At 41.4% G+C, this 16,217-nt stretch overlaps 1 protein-coding gene across 1 annotated transcript in view; it reads left to right on the forward strand.

Annotated features, from left to right (window-relative positions):
• Positions 1-16,217, forward strand: part of PKD1L1 (polycystin 1 like 1, transient receptor potential channel interacting) — a 1,345,235-nt gene that overhangs the window by 711,732 nt on the left and 617,286 nt on the right. Inside the window, exon 29 of the mRNA XM_044065604.1 lies at positions 15,781-15,864. Within this exon, the coding sequence (XP_043921539.1) occupies positions 15,781-15,864 (84 nt within the window). The remainder of the gene's footprint in view (positions 1-15,780; positions 15,865-16,217) is intronic.

Below are 16,217 nucleotides of genomic sequence, written 5' to 3' on the forward strand. Positions count from 1 at the left end.
ACTAGCCGTGATTTGAGTTTTTGCTGGATGAAGACAGATTTTCCGCCTTTTTTCACCCCTGCACAGTAGCTGATTTAAATGTGTGAAATGCATTAAACCCTGCACAACTGGAGTGCTCTCCTCTGTTTTAAACCATGCCTCTGTCAATACAGAGATGCCTACACACACACACACCCCCCCCCCACAGGGTGAGGAGAGATTGTTGGGATTGGAGTTTCTTGTTTTATCATTGATTGGTAGCACCTTCATAGGTTCATAGGTTCATAGATTAGTACTAAGCTAACTGCCCTTGTGGGCCATTTTAAGCCTAGCCAGTTACCCCATGTGAGAATCTAACTCTGTACATTGTGTCTGCAAGGTAAACGCCATAACCATTATGCCAACCACCCACCCCCTTCATATTTTCCTTTACTTGCTTCATTATGCTGTTAGGTTTAGCAAGCTGGTATTGCCTAAAAAAGGTACTAGTGGGGTTGTCAATGTTTTTGCCAACAATCAAAACCCTAGAGGAAACAGATACAGGCCAACCCTGGTGAAGCAGTATGGTCGGTTCATCATATGCTCCCAGGATGAAAAATATTGGACTCCTATCGAATGGCACCAAAACGTAGCAATTATTTAAGTCAATTATTTTTTATTCATATTATGGCATCATCCTTGGATAAGGTAGGATGCGGCTCAGTGCTAGGGTTATACCTGCCTTGTATGCATAGTCTGAGAGCTCCATCGTGTCTCTCTTCATATAGTCCAGGGAAGAGGAGCTTAAGTCATTGATGCCCACATGTACTATGACAGAGTCATAGTGGTACTTGTTGTTCAAGAACTTGAGTGCATGTGTGATCTGATGAATCCTGACAACAAACAACTAATAGTCTCTCTTTCCTTGCTTAACCTAGTAAGTGGTACATCTGTATGCCTTACAATGGAGACCCCTATGGCTAGAATATTTGGTTGAATAGATGCCTGCCTTACAGGCTCATCATTCGTAACTCTGGAACTCCTTGTACTATGTAAGTTGATCAGCTTAACTTTCTCAGAGTTCTTTGTGCCTGTATTGCATTCTGAAGGTCTTTGAGGTTTAGGCTGGTTAATCTTTAGAACCACAGCATATGGCAGATTATGTGTATTGTGAAGACCTTGAGGAGGTATAGTGTGTGATGTACTGCGAATGACTTTGGTGTCTGAGTTTGCTGTGTGTGACATTTTTGCCTCTGAGCAGATTAAATATACACATCAGTCACACTGTGTTATGCTGTTTCAGTAACAGATGATCATTAGACAGAATGAGGCGGTTCTTACACTGTCTCAAAATACCCATCTCAGTCAGGCTGGCTAGAGAAGTTGTGGAGACGGGCTGGTCCATGATACCAACAAGAATGACTCAGGAGGGAACAAAGATAGCTATAACTACTTGTTTAGGATACTGTTTAGGAGGTTTACTGCTAAGACATTGGAAAATGTCTTGTTATTTGGTCAGGGGAGTACTGCAGCACAAGGTATGTTTATTTGGGCTTGAAAAAGGTTATTTGAGCCTCTGACCTGGATTTCTTAGGTTGTATAGGTTTTGCAGGTTTCTTATAAGAAAAAATCTCTTGCGCAGACAACCCATTATAAAGTGAGTTGACAGCAGCTGTATGCTGAGCACAACTCTCAAAACTTTTTATTATTCACTTTTTCGAGAATATCACATTTTTCACAGTTCATGGTCTTCCATGCTTCTCAGAGCCTTGAATAAAAATCTCTGGGTGGGCATAGCTCTGTGCTGGTCATAACAGACTAGCTAGAGAGGGTCCTATCAAATAAAACCAGTTGTTGAGCTCTGCCTTGAGAATCTGTAGCAAGTCAAACTTCTCTTAGTCCTATGACTCTGAGTTGGAGGTCAATACCCTGAGGTAGGTTAGAATTTCAGAAACTTTATCTTTTACAGTGAGGGCAAGGAAAATCTGTAATTATTGTACAAACAGCAGAAAGCAGCATAGAGAGCAGTACTTAATGCACCAGTGGGGACGGGGTCAGACACAAGAACAGGGGGAACTAGTAGCAACGGGACAAACAGAAAGGCACTGGAATGCAACTTTAAGCAGGCAAATGATAAACAGAATATAAGACTAGCAACAAAACTGGAGTATAAGCAGCTGTAGAAGCACAGAAGCACAAACCCTGCTGCAAAAATTACAATCCTGCCACTATAGCAATTCAAACTACAGTCTAAGGCACCAGACTAGGCAAAGGTTCATAGGTTCGTAGGTTCATAGGTTCATACTAGGCTATCTGCCCTAGGGCATTTATAAGCCTAGCCACAATGTGTTTGGCTTTCACCACCCATTTTAAATTTATTTTGCTATGCCCTTTTTTGAGGTTAGTATACTGTGCCTCTGTCTAACAGTGACACAGAAGTGATACCCAGGGTAAACCTACGATCTCCCATCCACTCATCAAGATTCCTCTTGAAGAGAGTCAATGAGGGACTCTGCCTAACCTGGACTGGGATTTTATTCCAGAGTGAAGGGAGCCTCTGGGTTATGAATCTGTCCCTCCAGCATGTCCTATTTATTTCAGTGCTGAGGTTCAAGTCTCGAGCCAGAGCTCGATGGGATTTGTATTTTCTGAGGTGCAGCATGTCAATTAATTCCGGGTTGGACATGGCTTTATACGCCAGGCACAGATCGCCTCTGAACAGGCGCAATGCCACCGAGTAGAGCTGGAGTTTCTTTAACCGGCAGCATATGGCATCTGTTTGAGCCCTTTGATCCTCTTGGTGAGGTACTTTTGGGGTCTTTACAGTTGCTGCAGGTGTCTGGTAAGGTACATCCCAAAAGGGCATTTTACTCAATTATGGGCCTGATGAGGGATGAGTAAAGAGGCACGATGACCTCCCTGATCTAGATGTGAATCTCTTCATGATTAGGTGGGCTATATAAAATGTTTTTCTAACCACTTTGGCCACGTGGTTGTCAAATGAGAGATTGCTATCAACTTGGGTCCCCAGGTCCCTAATTACTTCTTCTGTACTTAATGGATTATCACCTATGTGGTAATTTGTGGGCACTTTGTTTTGCCAAAGGGATGACTATACACTTTTGGCATTTAGCTTGAGGCCATGGCTCTGGCACCAGTTGTCTGTTTCTATGAGGCCCTTTTGGAGGATGCTTGTGTTGGCTGGAGAGTCGATTATGGCACCGGTTTGCAGTCATCTGAACTTGGTCAGCCACAGTCCTTCCATGTTGGCCTGTATCTCCGAGAAATATATACCGAACAAGAGAGGTCCCAGGACTGAGCCTTGTGGGACACCACTTGTAACTGGTTTGGAGTCTGACATGGCTCCAGCAATTCTAACCATGTGGGTTCTGTCCTTGAGCCAGTTTGCAATCCATCTAGTGACATAGGGGTTTATATTTAAGCTGGTGAGCTTATCTATAATGCCCGAGTGGGGTATTGTATCGAAGGCTTTTGCGAGGTCCAGGTAGGCTGTGTGGACCACCTTCCCCTTGTCAATGGCCATGGTGACTGTTTCAAAGAAATCAACCAGGTTTAAGAGGCAGGAAATTTGTGAATGAGATTATAAGACTAAGGTGCCAGAACAAGTTTATGAGTAATACTGCTTATGGAAATATGCAGTAATAAATGACTAAATAATTCTCAGATCCTGTAGTAATTCACAATTCCCCAAAAATTGTGAATGAGACTATAAGACTAAGGTGCCAGAACAAGTTCAAAATGCAACCAGCTAGCTTTTACAAGTAATTCTACTTATGTAGATAAAATGCTGAGATCTTGCAGTAATTCTCAGTTCTACAATTGCAAATGAAGCTGCAAGACTAAGGTCCCAGAATAAGTTAAAAAATGTCAACAGATATTTTTGGGGGCTAAAATACAGAAACATGAAGAAAAGCACTGTATACCATATACATAATTTTTGATGGTTTAAATTATAGAACTGCAATTTTGTTTGCAGTTTAATTTGCTTGGTTTATTACTGCTTTTCATTTATTTGAACATTCTATTGAAATGGTTCCTGTTTACATGGACTATAAATATATATATATGGTTGCAGTCAATAAGAGTGTTCTTTTTTCTCTGTTTTGTTGGGTGCTGGCTGCTCTGTGTGCAAAAGCGTTATATTGGGGGAAAAGTTAGCTCTTTCTCTGTTACTGGGAGATCTCTGAGTTAGTATCCATAATTTAGCAGGTGATGTAGGTGACACAGCAACCCCCTTGTGTAAAATACTGGGGATTTTTTTTGTTGTTGTTATTTTGATATTCATTCTTAGAATGTCAATCTCTTTTTGGTTGCTCTTTTCAGCTTTTTGCTGTCTGCTTAGATAATCATATGTATATGTGTTTGTGTGTGTATGTGCATGAGGTAGCATGCATTACATTGCTCTGATGATATTCGTAAATTTTAAGTGTTTAGTACTGTGCTTAACTCTCAAACAGACCATATGTCTTTCTGACATCTTCAGTGATATAAACAAATAACAGGGCTGAAGTGAATCAAGAGCTCAGTAGTCAAAAAGAATTTAATAGCCCAAAGCATAAAAATGAGTTAAGCATTTTTGTCCTTGCCAATAGGGACTTCATCAGAACTGACCATACAATACAGGTATTAATTTAAATATGAAATAAATTAATAATACAACCAATGAACATTAACCAAGGTAAAACTAATTCAAAAAGCATTTCTCTGTGTTTCCGGAAGTCAGGCAGTCCTCTTGTTCATAGGTTCATAGGTTCGTACTAGGCTATCTGCCCTAGGGCATTTATAAGCCTAGCCAGAGTGTATGTGGCTTACACCACCCCTTAGGATGAGAATACTACGCCCTTTTAGGGTTTAGTTTACTATGCCTCTGTCTAGTAGTGACAAAGAGATGACCCCCGGGGTAAACCTACGATCTCCCATCCACTCGTCGAGATTTCTCTTGAATAGAGTCAGTGAGGGGCTCTGCCTAACATGGACTGGGATTCTGTTCCAGAGTGTAGGGAGCCTCTGGGTTATGAATCTGTCCCTCCAGCACGTTCTATTTATTTCTGTGTTGAGGTTTAAGTCACTTGTTCTCGTGGCTCTGATGGATTTGGATTTTTTGAGGTGGAGCATGTCCATTAATTCAGGATTGGACATGGCCTTGTACGTCAGGCACAGATCACCTCTGAGTAGGCGGTATGCGACTGAATAGAGCTGGAGTTTTTCAGTCGGGCAGCATATGACATATGTTTAAGACCCTTTATCCTCTTGGTGAGGAACTTTTGGGGTCTTTCCAACTGCTGCAGTTGTCGGGTGAGATACATCCCAAATGGGGCATTGTACTCAACCATTGGCCTGATAAGAGAAGAGTACAGGGGCACAATGACCTCTCTTGATCTAGATGTGAAACCCTTCATGATAAGGTGGGCAATATAGAAGGTCTTCCTAACCACTTTGGCAATGTGAGTGTCAAATGAGAGGTTACTGTCAACCTGGGTCCCTAGGTCCCTGATTACCTCTTCTGTACTTAATGGATTACCGCCTATGTGGTAATTTGTCGGTACCTTGTTTTTCCCAAAGGGTATGACTATACATTTTTTGGCATTTAGCTTAAGGCCATGGCTCTGGCACCAATTATCCGCTTCTATGAGGCCTCTCTGAAGGATGTTTGTGTCCGCTGGAGTTTCTATTATGGCCCAGTTTGCAGTCATCTGCGAACTTTGTCAGCCACAATCCTCCTATGTTTGCCTGTACCTCGGAAAATAAATGCCGAACAAGAGGGGTCCCAGGACTGAGCCCTGTGGAACACCGCTTGTGACTGGCTTAGAGTCTGACATAGCTCCAGCAACTCTGACCCTGTGGGTTCTGTCCTTGAGCCAGTTTGCAACCCATCTTGTGACATATGGGTTTACATTTAAGCTGGTGAGTTTGTCTATGATGCCCGAGTGGGGTATTGTGTCAAAGGCTTTTGCAAGGTCAAGGTAGGCTGTGTGAACTGCCTTACCCTCATCAGTGGCCTTAGTGACTGTTTCAAAAAGCTCCACCAAGTTCAGAAGGCAAGATCTGCCCTTGACAAAGCCAAATTGGGTAGGATCCAATGTCTGTAGGTCCCCAATGTCTTTGTTTATGAGTTCCATAATGATCCTCTCCATAGCTTTGCAGACCAGGCTCGCCAGGCTTATGGGGCGGTAATTTCCAGGGTCCGTAGAAGCACCACCTTTGTGAAGTGGGACCACTGTTGCCGTACGCCACTCTTTGGGTACGTATCCTGTGGTAAGGCTAAGATTAAACAGCAGCCTTATGTGTGGGTTCAGTTCCTCTTGAGTTCATGTAGCACACAGCCCGGACACCATCCGTCCCATTGATGCTGTGTTTTTAGCTTTAGAGAGGGCGGCTCTCACCTGCGCATCTGAGATGTTAGGGAGGCTACACTCTGCTGGGATAGTTATTTCTCCTTTTGGGGGGGAGGGAGAGGAGAAATTTGCACTGAACCTGTCTGCCAGAATGTTGGCAATGTCAGTGGGTTCAGTGTATTTTGTGTCATTTTGGACTAACTCTGAGCATATCTGGGAGTTTCCACCCAGGTTTCTAACATAGCTAAGGAAGGCCTTGTGTTTGTCTTTTGTGTCATTTGTGATTTTTCTCTCAAAGTTGGCCTTGGATGATTTTATGAGTGATCGTAGTTTTTTGCTAGTACTGATCAGAGATGCCTTTCCTTTTAGGGATTTTGCTCTGTCATGTAGTAGCTTCCTCCTCCTGTTGTAAAGTTTCTTTATGGCTGGGGTCCACCAGACCAGTCGCCTGCCTTTGGGGGAATGGGTCTTGGTTTTATTTGGGATTGCATGATCCATGCATTCTTGAAGGTGCCCATAGAAGGCATTTGCAAGGGATTCAGCAGTGTGGGTTGTGGTTTCCACTGGCCCAGGGGCCTTGAAAGATACCACTTCAGTCTTAAGAAGTGTGAAGTTTGCTTTGAGAAGTTCTTCACTGTGGTCTTTTGTGCAGGGGGTGGGGGCGGGATGTGGATTTCCAGTGAGATTAATTTATGGTCTGATCTTACCAAAGAGGGATGTACTTCCGTGTGGAGCATTTTGTCCCCATGTTTGTGATGATCAGGTCTAGTATATTGTCTCCTCTTGTGGGAATGGTGACTAGTTGTTCCATTGCATTTGAGTTTATGAATTCTAAGAACCTTTGGGCTAGAGTGTTGGGGCTTGAGTAATGTTCCCAGTCTATGTTTGGGTAGTTGAAGTCTCCCAAAATGATGGTATTTGGAGAGACATTCATACTCTCCAGTGTCTTCAGGAAGGCTGTGTGGGGTTCCTGAGTTTGAGAGGGTGGTCTGTAGCATGCTACAAACTGTAAGGCAGTTTTGCCTATGGTTAGTTGCACCTGGATAGTCTCCGATGCTTCGTGCGTTGCCACTAACCTGGAGGTGTGAGTATCTTTGATGAAAATGGATACTCCCCCTCCTTTTGTGGTTCTGTTCAAGTTTTGGGGCCGGAAAGCATGATATGACGTAAAACCTGATAGTGCTGGGGTGCTCTCAGGAGCCTTGAACCAGGTTTCAGTCACTGCACAGACATCGATGTTCTCCATACTGAGAAGGGCTTCGAGGGCGTGCATCTTGAGATTTAGACTTCTGGCATTGAGCAGCATTACCCTTAGTTTTTTTTCCACTTGTGTTTTCTAGGGAGGTAGGTTTGTCATTTGAGCCTTGCCTAAAAAAGGCACTATGGGGTGGCAAGAGCCTTGGCCAATATCCGAAGCCCAGGGGTGACAGGTGCAAACCATCCCTTGCGAAGCAGCGTGGCTTGTCAAGCATGTCATCTCAAGCAGACAGACACTGGATCCCCTTAGAATGACACCAGTAATTAAGCCAATTGTTAAAACTGATCATTTTGTCTTTGTACTGTGGCATCATTCTTGGTGAGGGTAAGATGCTGCTCAGGGTCAGGGTCATACCGGCCTGGGCTACATAATCAGAGAGCTCCTCTATGTCTCTTTTCATGTAGTCCAGGGAGGTACGTCTCAGGTCGTTTACACCTGCATGTACAATGACTGACTCATATTTGTACTTGCTGTGGAGTGACCTGAGTGCTTGTGTTATGTGGCGGATTCTAGCTCCCGACAGGCAGCTTACTGTGACCCTCTCCTTGTTCAGTCTGGTGAGTGGGACGCCAGTGTGCCTGACTATGGAGTCACCTATTACAAGTGTGTCTGGCATGTTGTTTGGCCTTAAGGGCTGTGACTGTTTAGCACACTGACTTTGTGAACTATGTGTTGCATTTGCTATGTCTTGAGGTGGTGGTTGCTTGGGTGTCTGCTTTGGAGGCCTCTGTTGTTTTGGTAGATTTTAATCAGCCCGAAAGTATGTTTTTGTGTGTTTATGTGTTTGGTTTGCAGTTGTGATAGTTCTATGTGAGACTGGGTTTGTGGTGTGCGTGGTTACCTTCTCCTCCTGACTGGTCTTGCCAGTACTGAATTGAGAGAGCTCAGCCTCCAGTTTGGCTATATAGTTGCATCTCTCGCATATATTTGTATTTGTTGGGAGGAGGAGAGGGTTGTCTGTGTTCATGAGGCAATTGTAACATTGCCTCAAGATTCCCAGATTCACCAGCTGAACAGGAGAGGACGCTAGCAACTGACCCTTCGACATGCTAGAAATAGTAAAAAAGATTGCTGTGTAACTGAGTCAGAAAGGACCTATAGGGAAATGGGTACTCAACAGAATTTAGGTGAATGAAGTACTTTTCGTTTGTTTAAGAGTGCTTTACCTGTATACAAAATGCTTTAGGAGCAAGTGCTGTGCTTTTCAGATAGAGTATAGGCTGTTTAGATTGCAAGTAGAACAGTTCTAAGGGAAAAATTAAAGAGCAGACTTGGCGGAGCCAGAAAAAGTTTAACCTTGTTTAACCAAGTTTAACCTTGTTTAACCGGCGCTGCGCTATGCGCATCACAAGCAAAGCCGCAAAGGCGGATTTTAAGCAGTGAACTACAAAACAGCTAGGAATGGTCCCAAACAACCAATTACTAACAGCTTCTTGTGCTGAGGTCACTTCCCCCAAGGATAGTTAGGCTGCTCAAGGCTCCCCACTCCCACTGGTGAGCAAAGAAACTTCCTTTTATCCAAGTAAGGTAATGGACAACACAGGAATTACACCACAGCCCAGAATACAGCAATGCCTGTATACTGGTCTAAACTAGTCGAGAAAGGCGGGAAAACAAGGATTATTTTTTTGTTTTTTTGTTTTTTTTGCAGAAATACACAGAAAATGCAGAGACAGTGATAAATTAGTTACACAGGCTAGCACACTTTAGTGGGCAGCCTCCACAGATCAATTAAACAAACAAACAAGCAAACTTTCGACTAAATTCGACTAAATGTAACTTTAAGTGCAATTTTAAAATAAATGCAGTAATCAGTAAAAACAGTTCAGGTTAGTTTAAAGTAAGCAGCAGAAGCTATTTTCAGTGAAAAAGCAAAGATACTTAAATCCAGAAAGTAGTCGCTTTTTTGAGTTCCTTGCTGCTAGGACCACTCTGTAAACCCACGTGGAGTTTGGCTGAGCAGTATAGCCAGAAAAAAATGCCCAGAGGCAGATTTTAAGCAGTGAACTACAAATGAGCTAGGAATGGTCCCAAACAACCAATTACTAACAGCTTCTTGTGCTGAGGTCACTTCCCCAAAGGACAGGTAGGCTCCTCAAGGCTCCCACTCCCACTGGTGAGCAAAGAAACTTCCTTTATCCAAGTAAGGTAATGGACAACACAGGAACTACACCACAGCCCAGAATACAGCAATGCCTGTATACTGGTCTAAACTAGTCGAAAAAGGCGGTAAACAAGGATTATTTTTGTTTTTTGTTTTTTTTGCAGAAATACACAGAAAATGCAGAGACAGTGATAAATTAGTTACACAGGCTAGCACACTTTAGTGGGCAGCCTCCACAGTTCAATTAAACAAACAAACAAGCAAACTTTCGACTAAATTCGACTAAATGTAACTTTAAGTGCAATTTTTAAAATAAATGCAGTAATCAGTGAAAAAACAGTTCAGGCTTGTTTAGTAGCACAAAAGTTGAGGTAAAACACTTTATCAAACAAAGTTAGGTAAGACCCTTTCTCAATGATAGAGAGACTGGTCTATCATTGAGAAAGGGTCTTGTACCTGAAAGCTTTGTGTTTGATAAAGGTGTGTTTTTTACCTCAACTTTTTCGTTGTGCTTTGTACCTTTGACTCTGCAGCAGTATATACTTAGTTTAAAGTAAGCAGCAGAAGCTATTTTCAGTGAAAAAAAAGCAAAGATACTTAAATACAGAAAGTAGTCGCTTTTTCGAGTTCCTTGCTGCTAGGACCACTCTGTAAACCCACGTGGAGCTTGTCTGAGCAGTACAGCCAGAAAAAAATGCCCAGAGGTGGATTTTAAGCAGTGAACTACAAAAGAGCTAGGACTGTACTGATGGTGCCCTAGGAAGGCAGAAACATGCATGTCCACAGCTAGAGAACTTGGCTTTATTGGCCTGAAATTGTCTATAAATAGACTTAAAAGAAAATGTCATGGGCATTCAGAATTGCCATTTAGCTGAAACACCTGATATCCTTAAAGGTAATTTGCATATATCCCGTTTTGCCTCTGATACAAGAGGTTTAAGGTATCACACAATAGAAAGTCTAGCTATTGTCCTGAAACAGAAATAATTACTATTTCAAATGTAAAAGTGCTTCATTGTTTTATGACTTGCAGTTCTGAACAAACATCTGAGAGATATGTATTTTTCACATAGAAATGTTAAATTTTGTTAAGTTTCTGTTAGCCAGGGAACTGAAGGCAGGTGAGAGAGTAATGTCATCCAGGCTAACCCAGCAGTAATATGTGTTATTAATTTAGGAACTCTCTCAAGTGGAGGAAGACTGGTCATTTTGTATCTTGTCTTGGGCCTAGAAACATCCATTCGGCACTTTTCATCTGCATTTGCTTTGTTCTTTAAGTAAGATTTAGGTATGGTATTTCTTTTAGAGATAGATAGGAATATAGTAAAGATTAGTTTAGATGTTTTCTGTATTCATTTGAGATTGTCCTGCAATGTTGTTTTAAAATATTTCCTGTTATTCTAAACTATGTAGTTACTGTGTTGTTTGAGTATTGTCTTATAGATTCATAGGTTGGTACTAGGCTATCGGCCCTAGGACCTATACAAGCCTAGCCATAACAATTCCCTGGCTATTTCTTCCCACACTATTTACTTCCCTGGACTCCTGTCTAGCAGGGTGACTGACGTGATCCCCAGGGTGAATTTCCTTTCTCCCATCAAATCATCAAGGTTCCTTTTGAAGTGGTCCAAAGAGGCGCTCTGCTTGACATGTATGGGCAGTCTATTCCAGAGTCTGGGGAGTCTCTGGGTCAGGAACCTATCCCTCCAGCATGTTTTGTTTATTGTGATGACAAGCTTTAGATCCCTGGAGCATGTGGCTCTGAGGGATTGGGATTTCTTTAAGTGTAGCATATCCAACAGCTCTGGGTTTGATATGGCCTTGTATGTTAAGCAGAGATCGCCTCGGAGTAGATGATATGCGACTGAGTATAGCTGGAGTTTTTTATGGTGGCCAGCATAGGGCATCTGCTTTAGGCCTGTGATTCTTTTAGTGAGGTATTTCTGCGGCTTTTCCAGTTGTTGCAGATGTCTTGAGAGGTACATACCAAATGGGGCGTTGTATTCTATAATGGGGCTAATGAGGGATGAGTACAGTGGGACAATGACCTCCTTTTTTCTGGATGAAAAGCCCTTAGTGATGAGGCGTGCCACATAGAAGGATTTCCTGACTGTTGTGGCGATGTAGTTATTGAAGATGAGACCACTGTCCACCTGTGTCCCTAAGTGTCTTATCACACTTTCGATGTTTAGTGTACTGCCACCTATGTGATAATTCACGGGTACATGTTTATTTCCCAAAGGGAATAACTATACATTTCTTGGCATTGAGCTTGAGCCCATGGCTCTGGCACCAAGCATCTGTTTCTGTAAGGCCCTTTTGTAGAGTATACACATCATTTGGGGATTCAATAATGGCTCCCAGTTTGCAATCATCTGCAAACTTTGTTAGCCAGAGTCCCTTAGTGTTGGCCTGTACTTCAGAGAAGTAGATGCCAAACAAGAGAGGTCCCAGGACTGAACCCTGAGGTACTCCACTTATCACTTGTCTGGAGCTGGATTTGAATCTTGTTCTTTTATTATTTATTATTAAATATATTTAAACCTTTTAATTGTGCTAGGTTTGTTTAGAGATATTTAAGCTCTTAGAGTAATTGTATATGTATTTGGTGATACTGTATAGGCCACTCCAATAGCCTTGCTCTTGGTTACACTTACCATTGCGATAACAGTAACATTACACAGTAGGATTGGGCATCCTTTTTAAGGGCCTTAGAGTCACTGATAAGTAGTGGTTGGTGGCAGTGATAACTTCCTTATAGTTTGGACAGAAGGGGGCATAGCTTGTAAACACATGCCAGCCTTCCACAGGTGTGTTTGTGTGTTTGTATATAAATCAAATCAAAGTGTGTGTGTGTGTGTGTGTGTGTGTGTGTGTGTGTGTGTGTGTGTGTCAGCTACTTGGGCAGGGACACGAAGCACTGGTTGGACAGAATGGGTGCTGGAGGTTTTGGCTTGACCACTCGGCTGAGATCTTAACCCTATAGCTGTGCCAGTGGGGAGTCTTATTGAAGATCTGGAGAAAGAGGCAGAAACCAGCCCCAGACTGACTGTGATCTCTGTGTGCTCTTAAGGGAAATTGTACTTTACTGCATGTGTACTTATCCTCCCATTGTGTACATCCCTCACTGTTGCCATTGGTGAAGATTGAGTCTCCTTGCTTACTGAGCCAGTGCAGGAGCGTCACATATTAATTGTTTGGCAGTGGTGGGATATCCATGTCACATATTAATTGGTTGACAGTGGTGTGGATGTTGAATTCCTGTAGCCGATATACAGTAGTCACTGAAGGTGTTTGTACTCTCAATCATTGTCACTTCTGCAAATATACTTTTTTAAATGCTGGCAGGTATTTATTTTATTCTGACACCATGTCACATCAAGTGACTTAATAAGTAATACAAACACACTAAAGATCTGTCTAACCTTCATGAAATGTACATTTCTGGAATAACTCTGCCATGTGACATGCAAACCACTGCTTTAGGTTATTCGACTGAAAGCAGTACATACAAAGTAAATAATATACCTCTCTTCCATATCATCTCCATCACTCATTTTTCACCTGTACAATGATGTCTTGAATGTTTTCTGGATTTTCTATTCAGAACCTATACCAGTAGTCATTTCCATGGGTCCACCACCCTCTCTTTGAAGACATACTTTCAGACAGTCAGGGGGTATTTAGTGACACTAATCTGTTAATTGTCCCCCTCCTCCTTATCCCTGTTATTCCATTCATGATAAGTCCTTCAGTGAGAATTTGAGGTATTGCCAGCAATACTAGGAGAAGTAGGGCAGTGGATGTGTAACCTATGCCAGCACAGATAGTTAGAATTTTGTAAAGAATTATATGTCATTTGTATATTAAACTGATTTGTACAGACACTTGTATTGAAAAATTGAAAAATGTATTTGAAAAAGAAATATACATGCATTATTGCAAGTGATTAAATGTATATGTTTTAACAAAGGATACTGGAAGACAAGTGGTTAATCTCAAACTTTGAAAATATTTTGAAATCAAATCACCTGGCTTAGGCCATAAAGATTGTATCTTACTGTTCTCAATGCAGCCCAAAACAAAAAGTCTATACTAGGAAACTTCCTGCATTGTCATTGGGGTGAACTAATTTCTACTCTGGATGGGTGGAGGTTTGAAATTTTTTTATGACTTCCATAAGCTGCAGTAAATCTTAGCAAGGCTGTGTGTGTGCGTGTGTGTGTGTGTGTGTGTGTGTGTGTGTGTGTGTATGTGTGTGTGTGTGTGTGTGTGTGTGTTATTGCCACATATGTGCTAAATCCTGACAGCTTCTAGCCAAGTGGGGAAGCATGGGAACCAGAAATCAGATGACCAGATGTATGTGATGTCATTCTGTAATCCATCACTAAAAATGTTTACTGTTAGGTGAGACTGAAGTCTGAGAGCACTCTGTTTTTGTAACCTGACAAAGAAGGATCTCTCACCTACTTCATCTCGCCTTGCTCTGGAAAGTAACCAGGGAATAATAATTCTTTAGATCAGTCAGTAAAATACAGTGAGATTAGTTAATATTATTTTTCTGTAACTGTGTGGATGTGTGAACCTGTCCACCTGTGTTATTTTTAATATTTCCTGTGATTGAAAGTCTGGTGTTTATTGTAAATATTTATTTAGTATTTTCATGTTATTTTCTTATTTATTATTAAATATATTTAAACTTTTTGTTGTGGCTGGATGGTCATTTAGAGTATATTTTAATCTCTGAGAGTACTTATATATATTTGGTGACAGCTCTGGCCACTCCTGAAAGCTTTGCTGTTTGTCCTACTACCATTTGTATTAAGATTAATTTCACTCAGTATAATTGGGTATGCTTACAAGAGCCTTAGAGTAGCTGGCTGTAGAGTGTCTGGTGACAGTGTAACTACCTTATCTGGGCAGAAGGGGGCATAGCCAGTAAATCTGTGCCAGCCTTTCCCATTGTGTGTGTGTGTGTGTGTGTGTGTGTGTGTGTGTGTGTGTGTGTGTGTGTGTGTGTGTGTGTGTGTGTGTGAAAATCAAATCTCAAAGAGCATGTGTGTGTGTCAGCTGCTTGGAGCAGGAGCATAAAGCACTGGTTTCACAGAGAGAGTAGGTTCAGGGGTCTGTCCCCTAATGATACACCTCTGTATTCAGTTTGTTGCTGCCACTGTCCTCTCACTTTGATTCAGATATAACCAACATACTCTGATCTTATTCCTGCTATGTTGTTATTGATTGCTTTGTCATTATGTCACCCTACGGTTAATTTGACTGAAGCACACGGTACACCAGTGAACCTTAAATGCTGCTATTTTGCACACTTGGCTAACTTTTCCAAAACTGCCATATTAACTCCCCCTTCATATGTATTTATAGTTGTTATTTGGCCTTTATTACATGTGAGAATGTTTGCAGATGTGGATATTTAATTGCACTTTTCATTTAATTTTAATGTACTTTGACTTGCAAACTGGTAGCCCTATGTTTCATAGACTGCTGAGGTGATGCAACATCAGAAGGTATTATACTAAAGTATGAAACTAACAAACTTGGGAGTACGGGGTGGGGCTAGATCTCCCCAACTTCATCCATAGCTGCTAAGTAATACAGTTTGTGAAATTTGACAGGACAGTCTGTTAGTGAAATAAACTTCATTAAAGAGATCTCCTGTAAACCGTAATTAGTTGCTGTGCTTTGTTGTACTACAGTGGTGGTGTTCTCAGGAAAGTTCAACAAAAGCTTAGTGTCAGTACTGTCTGAAAAGGGGAAGGAAGCAGTTTTAGGAAAACCAGTTACAGTAAAGGCTAAATGTATTTTTTTTCCACAGTGCTACATAATTAGAATGTGATGAATCTGACTGAATATTTACAGATCTGCAGTGATTAGCCAATGTTAGAATTTCTGACATTTCACTGATGTTGGTCATACAGTACTATGAACTTGCCTACATGTTCTCTCCAAGATTATTCACACACATTTTTGACACACTGGCAAGCAGTGACTGCTTTGATTTCCTTAGAAATCAAATATTTTGTGCCATTTAGTTGTGTACAGTGATTTCAAAACAGTGCTATTTATTTATTACATTTTATTCACTACAGCTGCAGCCATCTAGCAACCTTTACTTTCGCAAATCGAAGAACACATAGTGATTTTTCATCTTTGGACATTGCTGTCTTCATTCAGTAAGTATTGTAGAGCTACATTACTTGTGGTATTTTTTGTGCACTTCTGTAAAGAAGAATCATGTCAATGCAGACTGGAAGGATATATTCCCAAAATCATTAACAGCATGGGTTTCTGATACTTAACTGGTTATTTTAGGTGAAGTATTTCACATACACACTTATGCACTTCTTCACTGTGTTTCTCAGTCACAGGAATACAGTTTTCACTCCAATGAAAGGAAAATAAATTAGAATTATTTCTAAAGATACAAATACAAATCTAAACTATTTTTGTAAGTATTAAAACTTAAAAAAATTAAATTCAGTAATGCATGGATGGCTCTGCATGAAACTAGTTTATTAACTGTACT

The sequence above is a fragment of the Protopterus annectens genome, chromosome 3.part0, assembly GCF_019279795.1.
Source record: "Protopterus annectens isolate FY-2018-M chromosome 3.part0, PAN1.0, whole genome shotgun sequence".
Taxonomy (NCBI): Eukaryota; Metazoa; Chordata; order Ceratodontiformes; family Protopteridae; genus Protopterus; species Protopterus annectens.